At 37.6% G+C, this 17,436-nt stretch overlaps 1 protein-coding gene across 2 annotated transcripts in view; it reads left to right on the forward strand.

The window, feature by feature from the left end:
- Positions 1-16,843, forward strand: part of PUM3 (pumilio RNA binding family member 3) — a 28,628-nt gene extending 11,785 nt beyond the window's left edge. The window contains exons 13-18 of one of the 2 annotated variants that reach the window (XM_067315867.1): positions 1,029-1,109; positions 7,230-7,372; positions 8,319-8,541; positions 9,856-9,943; positions 11,881-11,971; positions 16,590-16,843. In XM_067315867.1, coding sequence (XP_067171968.1) covers positions 1,029-1,109; positions 7,230-7,372; positions 8,319-8,541; positions 9,856-9,943; positions 11,881-11,971; positions 16,590-16,719 — 756 coding nt within the window. In that variant the 3' untranslated portion in view covers positions 16,720-16,843. The remainder of the gene's footprint in view (positions 1-1,028; positions 1,110-7,229; positions 7,373-8,318; positions 8,542-9,855; positions 9,944-11,880; positions 11,972-16,589) is intronic. The other variant, XM_067315868.1, reaches the window with a different exon arrangement.
- Positions 16,844-17,436: the final 593 nt, after the last annotated feature.

The following is a 17,436-nucleotide window of genomic DNA, read 5'->3' on the forward strand; positions in this document are numbered from 1 at the left end:
TGGTTAACTTGTTAGGAGTAAAATAACTTGCATACAGAAAAGGAACAAAAATGAAGTAGTAGAGATGTTGTTGGACAGTTCATCTGAATATCTGTATTTCTTATAAAAGATTAGGAAAATGCTCAATGAAGTTTTAAGTCAGGAAGCCTCAAAATGTTAAAAAAAAATTGATATTAAAACAGGCAATGGACAAAATCTGAATCTGTTACTTTTCTGAATAAGATGAGTGGAGACTGCGGTACCAATAGAGTAACAGTTGCAACCACATTTCATGGTGCTAGGCAAAATTGGAACCATGAAGACATACTTTTTGAACTTCTTCACTGTTGTTGTTTTGCTCTATTTATTAGTAGTTGACATGATCGAAATAACATTTCCCTTCATAATTTTATAATACCAGAATGAATGACTTGCTGCTCTTTTTCTTTTTTTAGTATAAAATCTCTTATACTTTTAAATAATAAAAATCTAGAACACATACACTGCTTTCATATGAGGCAGTGGCTGAATAACTAAAACAATATTGGAGCTAGTTAAGGTCTGACCTAACTTTCATGTAGAGTTTCAGTGATTTAAAGGTGAATTGGATTATACCCTTGATCTGTAGATCTGAACATGCTAGAGACATGCTCTCTGAAAATACAGTATGTAATTCATCTCAGCTGTAGGCAAATCCACCATAGAAATAAAAATCTCTATATATTATTCCTGTAAAGCAAATCTGTGATTTGAAATGGTGATTACAAAATGGGATTATATTAATAGCTTGCATATGACAAAGCAATTCATGAGTTTATAATAGCGGATTAATTTGATCTACCTCTATTTTAACAACATGCTTCTCATAACAAACTGCTTTTAGAGAGAAGAACAGAATGAGAGAAAGCAGACAATAGACAGAATTTGGTTAAGGGTTGTGTCATGTTTGAGACAAACTGTTACAAATGCTGATTCTAAATGAATTAGTTAGTATATATGTAAAACTTGCCTGCATGTCTTTGAGCCTTTCTGCTGTCCCACCTTTGCAGGGTGAATTCTCTCATTTGGTCTTGCTGGCAGCATTTGATTGCATCGATGATACTAAACTTGTGAAACAGTTAATTGTATCTGTAAGTAATTGAATTTTTCTTAAAATATTATGCTAAATACTGTCAGTGTGTTTGACAGTGTGTAGAAGGGTGAAAATTGGAATCCATCTTTTTTTTTCCCCCCAAATTAAGTCCTTTCCGCCTTTTCTATTTCATTATATTTGTACCTTGTGATACAAATGATTGTGTCTTATGATTATGTATCTTTTTCTTGGTACAGAAGAGCTACTTAGGTCTAGCCTCGCTTTTATATAAGAGTCCTGCTGACTTACAGGTGACCTTAGCACTTTTGTCTATTCTCTTATTTATTTAATTTTTAAACTAGATTCAGCGCTTGCTGAAACTTACCCTTTCTGTACATGTCTTTCTATAGTCTCACTAGTGAATGACTGGAATCTCCATAAAGTAAAATGTCTTTGTCCTAAAAGTTTGAGCTCTGCTAGTTTTTCAGGAGACTAAAACTGTGGAAAACTTCAGAATGATGATGTCATCTTACCCATTTTACTGACAAACCTAGAGTGTCCTTATTCTGCAAACTTAATGTTCTAGAGAAAGCTATTTATTACATTTAGCTGTTTTTCTTTGAAGAAGTAGCAGGAAGTCATCAAAGTAACACTTTAAGATAAACTGTGGCAGACTTAGAGGAACAGGGCAACTTACCTGAATATAGCATGATTTAATAAAGCATATCTGAACAGCATGATTTGAAACGGAAACAAATCCAATCAAAAGTCTCTGAGTATGCTGAAGCCATTAGCTCTAATTCTCAAAGCTTGAATTTTTTACTTAGTATGTTGGCAGCTGACAGTATGAATAAAATCCATGCAATATTTTTAATCTGACTTCAAAATGGGTACAGATAGATGTCTGAAACATGAAAGCAGTCTAGTCATTTTGCTGGACCTAGATGGAATTGGAGAATGAACAGTAAGGTGGATATTATGAGCCAGTCTGCATCTGCTCCCTTTTGGAATGATCCATTTCCCCACCTTCATCCAAATATGATTTAACAGGGTTTCATAAAGTGTTTACACTTGGGTCTTGTTTTAACACAAATTTTATAATTTTTAAACTGCTTTGATCTGTAGATTACTGTAATGTTTTCACACTGATACAAGAGACTTTGTATGGCACAATTTATTTTCATGCGAACAGGATAATTAATGTATTGACATACATGTTGTAAAGTGCTTATAACTTGTATCACTGAGTTGAGAGGCAGTAGCAGGGAGGTAAAGACAAGGCAATAGTTTGCAAGTGGAGAAAATATGAAGAGAAAGTAGTCACAGTGAGGTTTGCTCTCAAAAATATGAGCAGTTGCTCTTTGAGCAACTTTGTGTAGGGGGAGTTGGGTTTGCCTAGCCCAGCCTGGAAATTCAGTCAAGTCTTTTCCTTCTCTGGTGGGTTTGGAGAGATGAAAGCATCCCCGTGTGGAGTTAGTTTATGTTTCTTGGGTGTATTAGCTGTGATCATAGCTTTTTTTTGTTTCCAGAATCTACTGAGCAATGTAACAACTTTTGGGCAAGTTTCAAGCAAACAGGCCCTGGCAGGTCTGGGCTATCTTGGTACAACACAAATGATGCATTTCTGTACTCTTTTACAAGCCCTTTGCTTTCTGGAGTTGAGATACAATGCTTGATTTTAGTTGGGGCTTCCAGCATGACATATGATATCTGAATCATTGGTATTTTTCCACCATCTGAGAACTCCTGATGTTCCAGATAATGGAGTGTTTACTATTTGGCCACGCTACTGCATTAATCTATACAGAGGAGAAAATGAGAATAAGAAGGAATGGCCTTCACACATACAGCATTAGGCCATCTGGGTTTATATGAGTCCAGGAATAGGGAAAGAATGTCAGAGAAAAGGAGAATTATCATATGAGATCAAAAGCCAGCACTTCAAATGCAGAATGAAAACTAGTAGCCGAGGATGAGATGGAAGCATGTCCTTGATCCCTGGGAAGGTGATGGAGCCAAATAATCCTGGAAACCATTTCCAGACACATCAAGGACAAGAAGGTGTTTGGGAGTAGTCTGCATGGATTTATGAAGGGGAAATAAGATGACTGGTTTGGTGGATGAGGGGAGAGCAATAGATGTTGTATTTACTTTAGCAAAGCTTTTGACACTATCTCCTATAACATCCAACAACCTGAAGGCTTAGATCAGTGGACAGTGAGTTGGACTGAAAACTGGCTCAACTGCCAGGTTCAGAGGGTTGTGATCAGCAGCATAACGTCCAACTGAAGGCCAGCCACTAGTGGTGTACCCCAAGGGTCAATACTTGGTACAGTACTGTTTAACATTTTCATGACCTGGGCACCCTCAGCAAGTTTGCAGATGATACAAACCTGGGAGGAGATGTTGATACACCAGCTGGTTGTGCTGCCATTCAGAAGGACCTTGACAGGCTGAAGAAATGGACCAACATGAACCTCATGAAGTTCAACAGAGGGAAAATGTCAAGTCCTGCACCTGAGAGAGAATGATCACATGCACCAGTACACGCTGGAGGCTGACCAGCTGGAAAACAGCTTTGCAGAGAAGGCCTTGGGTTCCTGGTGAACACCAAGTTGACCATGAGCTAGCAGAGTGCCCTAGTGACAAAGAAGGCCAGTGGTGTCCTGGGCCGCATTAGATAAAGCATTGCCAGCAGGTGGAGGAAGGTGATCCTTCCCCTTTACTCTACACTGGTGAGACCCATCTGGAGTACTGTGTCCAGTTCTGGGCTCCCCAGTGCAAGAGAGGCATGGAGCTACTGGAGTGGCTTCAGCACTGGGCCATGAAGACAATGTAGGGACTGGAGCATGTGTCATAGAAGGAGAGGCTGAGAGAGCTGGAACTGTTCAGCCTGGGGAAAAGAAGGCTCAGGGAGGATCTATCAGTGCTTATAAATATCTGATGGGAGAGTATAAAGAAGATGGAGCAAGACTTTTTTTTCAGTGGTGCCCAGTGACAGGACAAGAGGCAATAAGCAGAATTTGAAACATAGGAAAATCCATCTGAACATAGGAAAAAACTTTACTGTGAGGGTGGCCAAAAACTGAAACAGGTTGCCCAGAGTCTATATCCTTGGAGTTGCTCAAAACCTGACTAGACATTCTCCTAGTTCTGGTTGACCCTGACTGGAAAGAGCAAAGGGACACAACTAGATGACCTCCAAAAGTGCCTGCCAGCCTCAACAATTCTGTGATTCTGTGAAAGCAGGTTTTGAAGCATGCTCTATAGAAGGATCAAAAACTTAAAGTTCTATAAAGAATAGCTCAAATTCTAAAAGACCTCATTCAGATTATCAGTCTGTTTGTACTAAAAGTTTACGCAATGGAAAAAAAGTAATAAAGATCTTTGTAGGCACAGAAAGCTTACAGTATTTGGGCAAGACTTTCCTTTTTTGTAGTATTTTAAAACTAACTGCTTATATGGCTTGGCAGAAAGGTTGGGAATTTGCAGGTCTTGTGATTGTGAGGTCTTAAAAGCCTCAGAGGAAAGTCTTCTCATCTCTGAGCTCCACAGAGACTTAATCCTGGACCAAAGAGTACGTGTGTTGCTTTAAACCTTCATATTTGGTTGCAACTGCACATTGGTTGCTTAAGCATCTATTGGGGTTTAGGAAGATTTGAGTGAAAAACCTCTTTCATGATAATTCTAAGTACACACAGTGCTAGAAGGATGTTACCAATGAGAGAGAGAGAGCATAGTTGTATTATTAAGCTTCCACTGATATTTTCTCATAGTTGGGACATTGAACGTGACTAAATTCTGTAGTTCAGATTCAGTATTTTGGAAAGGGGTGAGTGGAGGTAACACGTTTGGAGGATTTAAACAAAAATGCATTATCTGTTATGCAAAATGTCTGCTTCATAGGTTGATTTCAAAGTGCAGATGATTATTGTATTTAATTATACTAAATTAAAAGTTTCCTTTAATTGTTACCAGTTCAGAAATATTTCAGCACTGTGTTCAGCCATTTAAGTGATAAATGAACTTCACATAACCGCAGAATCTGAATGTACATCCCAAAAACAAGAGACAATGTGTCTTTTGTCTTGTTTTTCTTCATCAGAACAGATTTTTTTATGCCTGGAGTGTGAAGGTTACAGTAATATCTTCTTAATTCATAGATGCACTGGGTTATGATATGTATTAAACCAATGTTTGTCTCAGTCCACTAAAACCCATTTTCATCTAGGTTTAAGCAACCTTTTTGAAATAAGAAAGGTGACTTACCATTTCCCGCCGACTTCCAGCCCCCTCTTTATATTTCTCTTTCCCTCAAAACCAGCCAACCTAACTGCATGTTAATGAAGGGTGACATGATGTAAATTGTTCCCTTTATCTTTTACTAGCTGTTGCTGGAAGGACGTTCATGGTTGAAAAAAGGGTTTTCAAGGGCTGTGGCCTGTAAAATGTGTTAAAAGTGCCCAGAGTACAGCCCTCCTTTGATTTAAAAATCAAAATTTACATGTATATTAGAAATTATCAGAAATGGATTGTCATAATAGTCAATAATATCTGGATGGTATTCAGGGTTCTCCAGTGGTGCTTGGTAGTTAAATACATGTTGCTGTATGAAATGGAACCTGTATGTAGAAGTTTGGAAGAACGTGAGGTCTTACAGATGCTTCCTTCTGAATGTAAAGGCATGCTTTTATAAACAAGATAACTTTTGCACATTAATGACTTTCTGCCTTAGCTGTGTTAATGCATCAGGGTATGAGGTGCCCTCTGTAAACTCTGTAGTTTACAAAGTGATTATTTCTAGCCAGCTCCTAATCTCTGGGAAATGCCCAGTGTTTCTGCTAATGTGCAAATAAACTGGAAGTAGTGCTGATTGTCCTCCCAGCAGAAGTCAATTTTACTCTGTTAGTGAAACTTAGTGATTACTGTTGGATTTTCAGTGATCAATTTAAGATAAGACTTTCCTTCCTCTGGACCATTGTCACTGCCTTTTTACTTACATATGGTTATTTGAGAGTCAGCACTGTATTGGTGATTACTCTTTGGCATTGTAGTAGATGATCCTTTGTATGTCCATTGAATTTATGACTTTTACGGAGTTTGGTTGCACAGAACCTAACATACCAGGATATATGTTGCTGTTCTTAGTACTTTCATATATCAGGGAAAACAAGTCCTGTCCCATGCACCAGTACAGGTTGGGGGTTGACGTGCTGGAAAGCAGCTCCGTGGAGAAGGACCTGGGAGTGCTGGTGGACACCAAGTTAAGCATGAGGCAGCAATGTGCCCTTGTGGCCAAGAAGGCCAATGGTATCCTGGGCTGCATCAGGAAGAGTGTTGCCAGCAGGTCGAGGGAGGTGATTCTCCCCCTCTCCTCAGCCCTGGTGAGGCCACATCTGGAGTACTGCGTCCAGTTCTGGGCTCCCCAGTACAAGAGGGATGTGGCACTACTGGAGCAAGTCCAGCGAAGGGCTACAAAGATGATTAGGGGACTGGAGCATCTCTCTTATGAGGAAAGGCTGAGAGAGCTGGGCCTGTTTAGCTTGGAGAAGAGAAGGCTGAGAGGAGATCTTATCAATGTGTACAAGTATCTGAAGGGAGGGTGTCGAGAGGATGGGACCAGACTCTTTTCAGTGGTGCCCAGTGACAGGACACGAGGCAACGGGCACAAACTGAAACACAGACAATTCCATCTGAACATGAGGAAAAACGTCTTCACTGTGAGGGTGACAGAGCACTGGAACAGGTTGCCCCGAGAGGTGGTGGAGTCTCCTTCTCTGGAGATATTCAAAATGCGCCTGGATGCGATCCTGTGCAATGTGCTCTAGGTGACCCTGCTTGAGCAGGGGGGTTGGACTAGACGATCTCCAGAGGTCCCTTCCAACCTCAACCATTCTGTGATTCTGTGATACTTTTACAGTAGCTTCTAATCAATGATATTGATGCATCTCGTAAACACATTTTTAACATTAATACTTTCTTTTTCATTAATTTCACTTCTGCCAACTTTCATTCTGTTTAGAGTTTTGGATTTTATTCCACAAGCAAATCACGAATCTTACTCATAGTTTGTAGCTTTACTTTCTTAAGTTTTGAGTTTGAAAGGTAATCAGTCACTATCAGTGGCTCAGAACTATTCTTTCATTAATGTTTTGTTGTTGTTTGTTTGCTTTTACAGGAAATAAATGCTTCCTTGCCTAGTATAATAAACAACAAACATGGAAAGAAGGTCTTGTTGTACTTGCTAAGTCCTAGAGACCCTGCACATTTTGTGCCAGAAATCATCACACTTCTGCAACAAGGAGATGGAAATGCGTATAGGTAACTGAGATATGAAGGTTAAGTTGTTAGAGTTAGCCTTCCAGAACAGCTAATGCAGCTTTCTCTCATGGGTGATTTAATTTCAACTTTTCTTCATAGTAAACCTATGTAAATAAGATAGCTAAATAATACATAAGTGTTATTAGCTATATTAATCTGTAGACCGTATTTGTACTTTGGTTTGAAGTTGATGAGTGATCAGTCTAGTAATTTCTGTAAGTGTTCTTGTATGTGCATATAAATTAGAATACTCCTTTAAAAAAACAAAAACGTGAAACAAGTAGATGTAAGTTATCAAATAGAAATGATAAACAGTGTTTATGTGACTTCAGCAAATACTATCTGTGCATATTATGGTTTTTGTTCATTTAAATTGTGATAATATTTCTAGGTTGTAAAGGACAAACTGTGATGTATTATTTGTTTAAACCAGTATATCAATTTTGACATAGGAAGAAATTTTTAACATACATTATTGGTGTTCTGAGTTGCATAGAAGTGTGTTCAAAATCTAGCAATAAAAATGGAAAATGTTAATTTTAATTCAGTTCCTGATACTGACAGTGATGCTTACCAGCTTCTGAAGATGCAGCAAGTTAGGGAAGTAATGAACAGTTTAAGCAATATCTCCCAGTACTTGAGATAATAGAATAAATAGAAAATAAACAGGCTAAATTACCATTGTTAACAAAAAACTAACTATGTTAGGTTTACTGGCAGTCAGCTTTAAACAAAAGACATAGTACTGCAGGCATTATAATTTCTCGTTCCAATTGTTCTTAAAGGACGTTGTGTGTGCAGCATGTACCTGATTGTATGCAAAATAGAGAAGAGGATGGTTGATGATTCATTTTGACCTTTCAGTTACATATAGCTGTCTCAAATTCTTATTTGATGGGCGTACAAAGTAAGTTCTCTGCAGTAATGTGCTGTCTTTTTTCATCAGTAAGAAAAATGTAGAACTTCGCCGCCATGAACTCCTGGAAGCCATTTCCTCACCTTTGCTAGAGTATTTGCAAGAACACACTCAAGAAGTAGTGATGGACAAAAGTACCTTTGTCTTAGTTGCTGACATCTTAGGAGCGGCTCTTGGAGACATACAGCCCGCACTAGATGCAATTGCAAATTTGGCAGCAGAAGAGCTGGTTCCAGGTGGCTGTGATGGGCAGGTAATGTAACAGGACAAGATGTTGAGATCTTGCAGTAAATTTGCATATATTATATTAGTGAAATGAGGTCTGCTTTTCCCTTAGGAGGTTAATGTACTTCCCTGACTGTACTTGTACATTAAAAGCAGTCTCTTGTGTTTTCTGACATTTTCCTTTCATAGTTTGTTAGTATTGCATCTGGAGTAATGAGGGCTTGAAGCCAGCAATACTTCATGATCTTGAATCTTCCAAAACTAACTTAAGTGTTTTGTGGGAAGGTAGCTGGCAATCATATTGCAATCTCTGTTTTAGTATTATCACTAACAAATCAAACAAACTTTTTATAGTATCACTTAACTGTTTACACTGAGAATGATAGATTCCCATAGTTTTCAGTAAGCGTGTCTCCACACAAGGAAAGATCTTAGGTATTAGCTGTGTGTCTTTATAATATGACCTTCTTCAAAATGTGCTTGGAAAACCCTCCCCTATTTTGTTGAGTTACGCTTCAGTCAGATTTGTCTTTGTAGACTAGAAAATGAAAAATGCTGCATAGACTAAATTTAATGTCCTCCAGGTTTTCATAGTTTTGCTGAATTGGCTCTATCTTCCTCAGTTCTTCAGTGCCTCTCCTTCTGGAGTGCTTGTGGAATGTGACAACAAACATAATTCAGATGAAAACAAGCCAGTTTATAGATAGAAGAAGTTTACAGATGGAGGAAGAATGTTGAAAATATCTTCTATTCCTAAAAAAAGAACTGGAGTTCATGGTTCTCTGCCACCCCATGAAAGGCATGCTTCCACCAGGCATTCCAGTGACATACTATTTCTAGTCATTGTTTCTGAAGCTTATCCCTGCTTTTCTATGATAAGCATTTAGGGTAATTTTACATGAACCACTCATATTTTCTGTGAAGTTCTGTGACAGCCATACTGCACTGAATATTGGAATTTGTGAAAATGTGAGAAGTCTGGAGGTTTGCACGCAGGCAGCTAGACCTGGAGATTCTACTCAGTATGAAGAGTTGGGGTGGATAGAACGTTAGATAATACAGAGTGGCGGCCACAGCTTATAGTACTGAATGTCAGATACTACAGGGAAGGTAGTAAAAAAATAAACTGGTTATTTTGAATAAGTATATTACATTCTGACTTGTTGCTGTATGGTCATAGGTAATGACTAAATGGATCAGTGTGGTGTTGGGGCTGAGGGCAGAGGGAAAGGTGGATAAAGCAAGCAGTAATATTTATGAGCAGAGAAGAAAATGCATTTTGAAACACTGTCATTTAATAATTTCGGTTTTTGTTTTGTTTGGGGGTGTTTTTGGCTTAAAGCTTCACATTGCAGAGCATCCAGCAGGCCATCTAGTTTTGAAATGGTTAATAGAGCAAGATGAAAAAATGAGAGAGAGTGGAAAAGAAGGTATGTTTGAAATTCAGCTTTATTTGATCAAATTATGACTTCAGAATAATTAGATATCTGGTCTAAAATAAGATTGATGTGTTGGGGTTTTTTTAAACATACTAATATATGGAAGATGTAAGAGAGTCTCTAAGATGAATGCTTTTATCTTTTTGCTGTTGTGAACTGTTACATGAACAGAATGCTGAAAATAAGTTGCTTTTTCTACATGGTAAATATTGGTATGTTTTTTGCAGGGGTTTTCCATGTATTTAGGACAGTGTTGTTTCTGTGCTTAAAATGTCTTAATAGCCTCAAAAAGCTATACAGCAATTTATAGTAATAGCAAAGGTAAAGACTTTCTAATAGGAAGACTTGTTTCATTACTGCTTATAGGCAGAATTTTAATTATGGAAGCATGTTCATTAGTGCTGCTGGGTTACTGCTTTATAACTTGTTATAAAAATTCAGTCACAAAAATAGGACATCTTTGTTATTTTATATCCCAGAAGGCAGAGATTGGGCACAGATGTTCTCATATTAATTTAGCTTTTTTAACTTTTACTTTGTTATGTAACTGTAAAATCTTGTGTGAAGACTCTTAAATCTCTGGGCTTTTTTTTTGCCATATCCTAATGGAGATTATTTTTTGAGGGTTTTGTTTGAAAAGAATAAAGTGGGGAGAAAAAGAGGGGCAGCATAGTATAGTCCAGAGGGAACTTCTTGCAGAGGGGAATACTTTCTTTATAGAATTATGTTGTTAAGCACTTTTTTTCTTTCTTGCTATGTTCAGATATCCACTCCTCCTTTTAAAGATGAGAGTTAATGTAGATTTACTTAATGGTTCTGAAAGGAGACTTTTCCTACTTCTCTTTAAAAATGGGTAATAAAAAGTTGTCAAAGGGTGAAGTTTTATCTGTGTGTCTTTCACAGACTAGCTTAATTAAGAGGATGGTTATCTGGATTTATTTCTGCTAACAGTATGTAATTCCCTTTTTAGTTTCTTCATTTTTCTCCTAAGTATGCTTTCAGAATTGTCAACATGAGTTTATAGCATTGGCAATAGGAAAGGAACAAATCAGTATCACATTAGGAACAAGTTCAGTAAAAGTTGACCTGTTCTTCAGATGGAGTTGTATGCTAAAGTTACAGTGAAAAGTAGTTTCAGTGTTTGATTGGGTGTTTGGGGTTTTTTTTGTTTGTTTGTTTGCTTCCAGATAAGTTTGCTCTATATACAAGTTGTTAAGGCTGTCTTCCAGAAGGTCAGTTCTTCAAATCCATCTGGGGACTTGCAGTCTGCCTAGGTCCTTTCTTTCACGTACGCCATTAGTTCAATGGTTCTGCAAGTCCAGTTAATCTTCAGAGTTACTGAAGAAATAGAGCCCTGTAGTATCAGTACAGCTGAACGAAATAAGGTACCTAGTGGTTTTCATACATAAACAAAGGATTAGCTCTGAAGTTTTAAATACAGTTTCATCTATTCAGTCATGAATTCTGTTTCTTCAGTGGTAGAGTCAAATGCTTAAAAATTTAACACTTATGCAGAGGTGTGTGTGTGTATTGGTTAATTGCATATAATTATCTTTTCACTTTGTGTCATTTTTACCAAGTTCTTTCTTTGCTATGAATGCTTTCTTTAAGACATAAATACCTTTGACACCCTTTTAAAAAAGAAGCAGCAAATATGTCTGTTTTATACTAGTAAGTTTTCACACTACTCAATGCTGCTATTGTCTAATTAATTTTAAGCAATGCTTGAAATTACTCTCACATCTACAAAAGTATTCAGTGCATTGAATAGTCAATTATTTTGAGTGAGCAAAACTTTGTAAGTACTGAGTGGCTAAAAATTATTTGATTAAATCACTATTGCAGAGAATTTTTAACAGGGTTTTGTGTTTAATGCTGCTGTTTTATTTGTTCTTTTTCTTGCTCTACCTCCTTATGTCATCATATAGTTTGTTTTGGAAGAACATTGGTGGAACGTGTTGGTATTGAGAATATGAAATCATGGGCTGAAGTGAATCGAGGTGCCATTGTTCTTTGTTGGTATGTAACACACATGACTGTTCATAACTGGGTTTGATTGTTAATTTCCTGAACACCTAAGAGAACATCAGTTGTAATTTCTACTCGCAAAATGCCATTTTTTACTTACTGTGCACTCTCTTTCATGCTGCTGTAAGTCTGCAATGCAACATGGTACTGGAAAAATACAAACCTGAATTTCCACAGGGTGTTCTTTGAGCTCAGGCTTATGTAGCACTAAGAGGTAGCTGTATCTTTGAAAATCTTAAAAGGTTAAATACCAAATTCATTTATAAAATTGTGCCTACCCTATCTTGTTCTACAAGTGCAAAATTCCTAAAAGAACACTCAACTAATAATTGCATTAAAATAATTAACTCTGAAGTACCTGTGACTGTGGGCAGCATATAGGAATGCAGATTTTTTTCTGTAACTTGTTATTTTGTCTTGATGCCTTAATTATGGAGCCTGGGTATGTCTCATACTGAAGTAGAAGTGTGTTTGGAGTGGACCATGAAAAGGTTTAGGATGTGCCAGCTTGCTCACAATTTGGAAGTAGTGAACCGTGTAACTAATGAGATCAAAGGGAGTCCATAGGAATCAGACTAATATTCAATCTAACAATCACATTTTGTTTTATCGAATGCCAACAGCTGTATTAATCATTGCCATTTTCATTCTATAACCGTAAACGTCAGTGTCAGGTCGTGGAAACTGAAGGTTGTATCTTAAGCCCTAGTAGCCTGTGTTCCAAACTGCTGGGTCAGCATCGCCTTACTGCTTCTTCATAAAGACTTGCACTGAGCCAACATAAGCAAACGGTTCAAACAGAAAACATATTTCTGTAAAATAAGAACAGCCTCTCCCTTTTCACCCTCTGTCACTCTCTCCCCCCCCGCAATCCCTTCCCCAATAAAATTACTTTAGGCTCCCTGCTGTTTTTTCTGTCTGTGTCTACTCTGATGTTCATCCTCTTTTTCAAAGTGAATTATGAGATGTTTAAGTACTGAAATTTTACTAAAATATGAGTTTAGTTGTATTTTTGATTAGTCTTTTCATTCAGATCGCCAGTGAGATATAACATAGTAATAGTCATATAGATCTGGCTGTTAAGATTGTTTGACTTACAAAATGGTAACACTTTTTCTTTGCCTTTTGTAACAGGCCTCTGAAGTTCAATAAATGCATCTAATGCCTTGAAATTATCTAAGCCTGCACACAGATGTTCTGTAGAGATTTATTTTCAAAGGCCAGTGCACGACAGTATACTAATGCATTTGGATTTTTTTCCCCCTAACTTGACTGAAGAGATTCATTTTTTACTTGGTGTTACTGGTTTGCTTTATGAACTAAATTATTTTGATCCTTCAAAATTTGTAAAGTAAATAAGTGGAATTTTATTCATGCATAACATTTTAATAGCTGTTCAGCTGTCATTGTGACTGCAGTCTCTCTAATCTTTTGAAGACTTCTAGAAAAAACAGTAAGATAATAATCACATATTAGAAAAAACTAGCACAGTAATGGTATCTTTTTTGAATTGGAGGCCTGTTAGTTTTTGGATTACCAGTGCAGACTAATTACTAAAATAATTACTAAAATATGCTTGTCTAACAAGTGGTGACCAACAGTTGTCTAATAGTTTGTCTCAGTTAACTTGGATATCAGCCAGGCATTGAATCACTTAAAAAGCTTTGCAGTTTGCAGAAACGTCTGTAAAGAATGTGAATCTTTGTATATAAATGCTGCTATTCAGGACACTACAGGGTGGTGATTTTGATAAATTTGCATTGTTACAAAGTAGGAGAGCTTATTTCTCAGAACATTAGTCGAAAATTTTTCACCAATACTGGAATTCACCTAAGTGGAAACAAAGATTAAAGTATTTGAAGAAGAGTGTTTCATTTTTGTGCTGGAATTTGGGGGATTTATTTTAATTAAATCTAAATCTTTTATAGTTTGAAGCTCTCTTTGGTCATGATGCTTATTTGTTTAGGCAGCTGGGAAGACAAAATTTAACCAGCTGTTTTTCATGTGACCCTTGTTTAACTCAGTAACACATAGGAAATAATCTCATCCTTGCTTAACTGCATGCATTTGAGGTTACATAGATTACACAGCAATGCAAAATTTAAATTTATTTTAATTGGGTATGGATAATAACTGCAATTTTTTTTAATGTAAAATAATTGTTGAGTTTTTCAAAAACCTTCTCATTAAAAAATATATTCAGGCTGCTCTTTTGTCATAAAGGAACTCAGATCCCTCTTACAGAGGTAACTTTCAGACACTGCTGGTTCTCCCTGAAGCTATGATTAATTGTTTTGTTTTGCTGTTGGCTCTTGGAAGCCATCTGTCACTTACGTGCAGATCTGAAACTCAGAATTACCCAGCTAGTCCACTTGAACATTGTGGCTTTCTAGTTGTTTAAGCTCATATATCAGTTATTTGCAGTTCATGTGTGCACTTGAGTGCTTAATGTTCTGGTATCCTGTGGACCTTCTCCTTCTATTGCCCTTCATACTTTTAATATGACTTTTATAAAAGAATCTGAGGCCTGAAATATTGCAAGAGTCCAAAGCCCTAAGAGAGAGCTCTTTGCAGATGTTACAGTCCAGTTTACTGTAAATAAAGTCTTCTAAGAGCTTGGATGTCACAGATGCTGTTCTGTATAGATTTCTACATCTGACCTCTCCTCAGTGGTTTTGAGTTCATCAAATGATGTGCTTTTATCAATGTAGAAGCTGGCCAAAAACATACATTTTCAAATGATTTATTTATTCTCACATGTCATTTTTGTAACCAATAGGTGTTGTATTTTATGTCCAGAAAATATGTTTTTTTATAGGTTTTTTTATTCTTTTGAAATTTCTTGTTAGTTCTGGTGAACAGATTACTGTTGATCTTCTGGCTGCATTATCAGACATATAGATTTTGTCCGTTAAAAATACGGTGTCTCAGAATATATATATATGGATGCCAACAATTTGAAAGCAGCTTTACACTTCTAACATTTGACAAAATTCCTAATTAGAAACTTCTATAAAAGTTGTCTACAGTAGTTTCCTAGTGTCTATGATTTTTGTTCCAGGTGGTAAACTGTATGAGTTTCCATGTTACCTACAAATGTATTTAGCACATTCTCTCTCAGTACTCCTGACTTCCTTGTCCTTTTCTGCATGGCTTATAGAAAAGCTGAAAAATTATGACCCTCACCTGTGCTGAATACAATCTTAAAGAAGGCCTCTTCATTTAAACAGCTGTTACAGCTAAAAGTATAAGAGAAATTGCCACTAGAAATTGTTGGTTATAATTACAGAATTAAATCTAGGAAAGAAGTAGCTGAAAAAAGTACTGTTGTCAGATGGATATCACATGTTTTCCTGCCTCTAGTATTGTCATCCTGCACAGGATCTGAACTCATAAGGGTACAAAATTTAAATAGCATCTCAAACTACGTTAATTCCTCTCCTGTCTTACTCAGTTCAACTTGCCATGGCTAAATCCTTACTATAAAAGTAGACAGAGAACCAAGCTTTTAGATAGCTGCAAATTGGGAGTTAGGTTGGAGATCCCTGGGGATTATAAGGAGCTGTGGTATCATTTGGCCCACTTGTTACCAGTACGTGTGCATTATAGTTTATGTTCCCAAACTTAATCTGGATGCCATTGCAACATGTAGTTCTGTACGGGATTGCACATGCTTGATGGAAAAGACATTTAGCTTTTTAGGCAGAATTCATTCATCATTTTGAATTAGCAAATTAGGCATACCATTACCTTTACTGTCTTTGTGTTGTAATACAAGAACATTTCATTTGTACTTTCCTAAAAGAAGGGGAGAAGAACAATTGTTTTCTAGGTTGATCTGGATGGTGGAGAAGCTTTTTCTTTCCTGATAGCGTTCTTAGCTTACAATGAGTTTCCTTGTTATTGGGGGGGGGGGGGGGGGGGGGAGGAGGGAGATTTACCTGGGAAAGACAGATTGTCTACCAAAAGTAATACCTAAAATACCACAGCACTAGTAAGGTGCACTGGCACTGGTTGCACTGGTAGCCTTGCAAGAAAGGTAGCACAGAAGTAGAATATCAGAGGTACTTGATGTGTATCAGATGTATTTTACTGCATCCAGTTTTAGGCCCTGGATTGAAAGAAAGATACCAACAAACTGGAGCAAGTTCAGTGGAGGGTGACCAAGGCAGCTGGGGTGGGAGCCCGGCGCTGCGAGGAGAGGCTGCAGGGTGTGGGCCGGCTCACCGGGAGCAGTGGTGACCTCGGGGCACCTCGCAGCAGCCCCAGCACCGATGGGGAGGGGGTCGGGGAGACACAGCCGATGGGGCAGAGCCCTGAGCAACCCCATCTGCCCCATGGCTGATGCCTCTCTAGAGGAGGAGGCTGCACTAGAGACCTCCTGAGGTTCCTTCCAACTGGAAATACATTATGTTGGTTGTATCCTCCCTTGATGTCTCCTGCTTTATGGAAAGTTTTACATCCTTTGCTTAAAGAAGACAATTCTTCCAGAAGACCAATTTCTTCCTCAATAGTTACTGTTTTCCTTTATATGGACGTCTTCTTTCCGTACGACCTATATGCTGATCTTTGATGTCTTTGTGTTTTTTCCTGTTTCCCTTTCTTGTAGCCTTCTCCGGAGCATTGACCAAAAAGTGGCAAATACAGTCAGAAAAGGACTGAAAAGTCTTGTCCCAAAGTTGAAGCAAAATAAAAACGCAAAAGGCATAGAAGCGTTACTAGAGAAACTGACTTCCTAGTGTAAATGAAGCTGAAGAGACCAATTACATCAGTGCAACCAACTGAGAGTTGGTAAGATTTTGCACAGTGCTATATTTTAAGAAGCAGTATAAGCATTTGTAAAATAAACCATTTCTAAAATGATTTGTCTGTTGTACTCATTCTGTGGCCTGCAGTGCCATTCTAAATGGGTGCTCTCAGAGACTGAAATTTCAAGGAGATTTAAGAGCTTGTTGAAACTTCTGAACATACAATCAAAAATTTAAATCTTTCCTGATAACTTGTACAAAAGTAACTGTGGGGGCATTTTAAAGTTATGTCATAGTTGCTGTAGAAATCAAGATGTCTGTTCTGAAGAAATTCCTATTTACTGGGTAAATATGCCTTTTCTTAATCCCCTTTCCCCCTGGTTTCCTCAAAAAGAAAGCGGAGAAACAACTGAAGCCCTATTCACATCCGTGAAGGACTGATGGAGATTCTCATCTTTTAAGAACTAATGAGAATAGAATGAAGAAAAGTCTCTGACTTTTTTCAAACTAGGTCCAGAAGGAGAGGCTGACTGTTTCGATGGATCACTTTTTTTTTTTTTCCTTCAGTCTTCCAGAGAGTACAGACTTTTAATAAGACTTAACAAACCTGAGGGTTTATGGGGTTTTTGGTATCTTCCTTGTAGCAGGGGGGAGAGACAAATTTACTTTCCCATGATAAAAATTACGTGTCCTGTTGATTTCTGTTGG

Source organism: Apteryx mantelli, chromosome Z, assembly GCF_036417845.1.
Source record: "Apteryx mantelli isolate bAptMan1 chromosome Z, bAptMan1.hap1, whole genome shotgun sequence".
Taxonomy (NCBI): Eukaryota; Metazoa; Chordata; class Aves; order Apterygiformes; family Apterygidae; genus Apteryx; species Apteryx mantelli.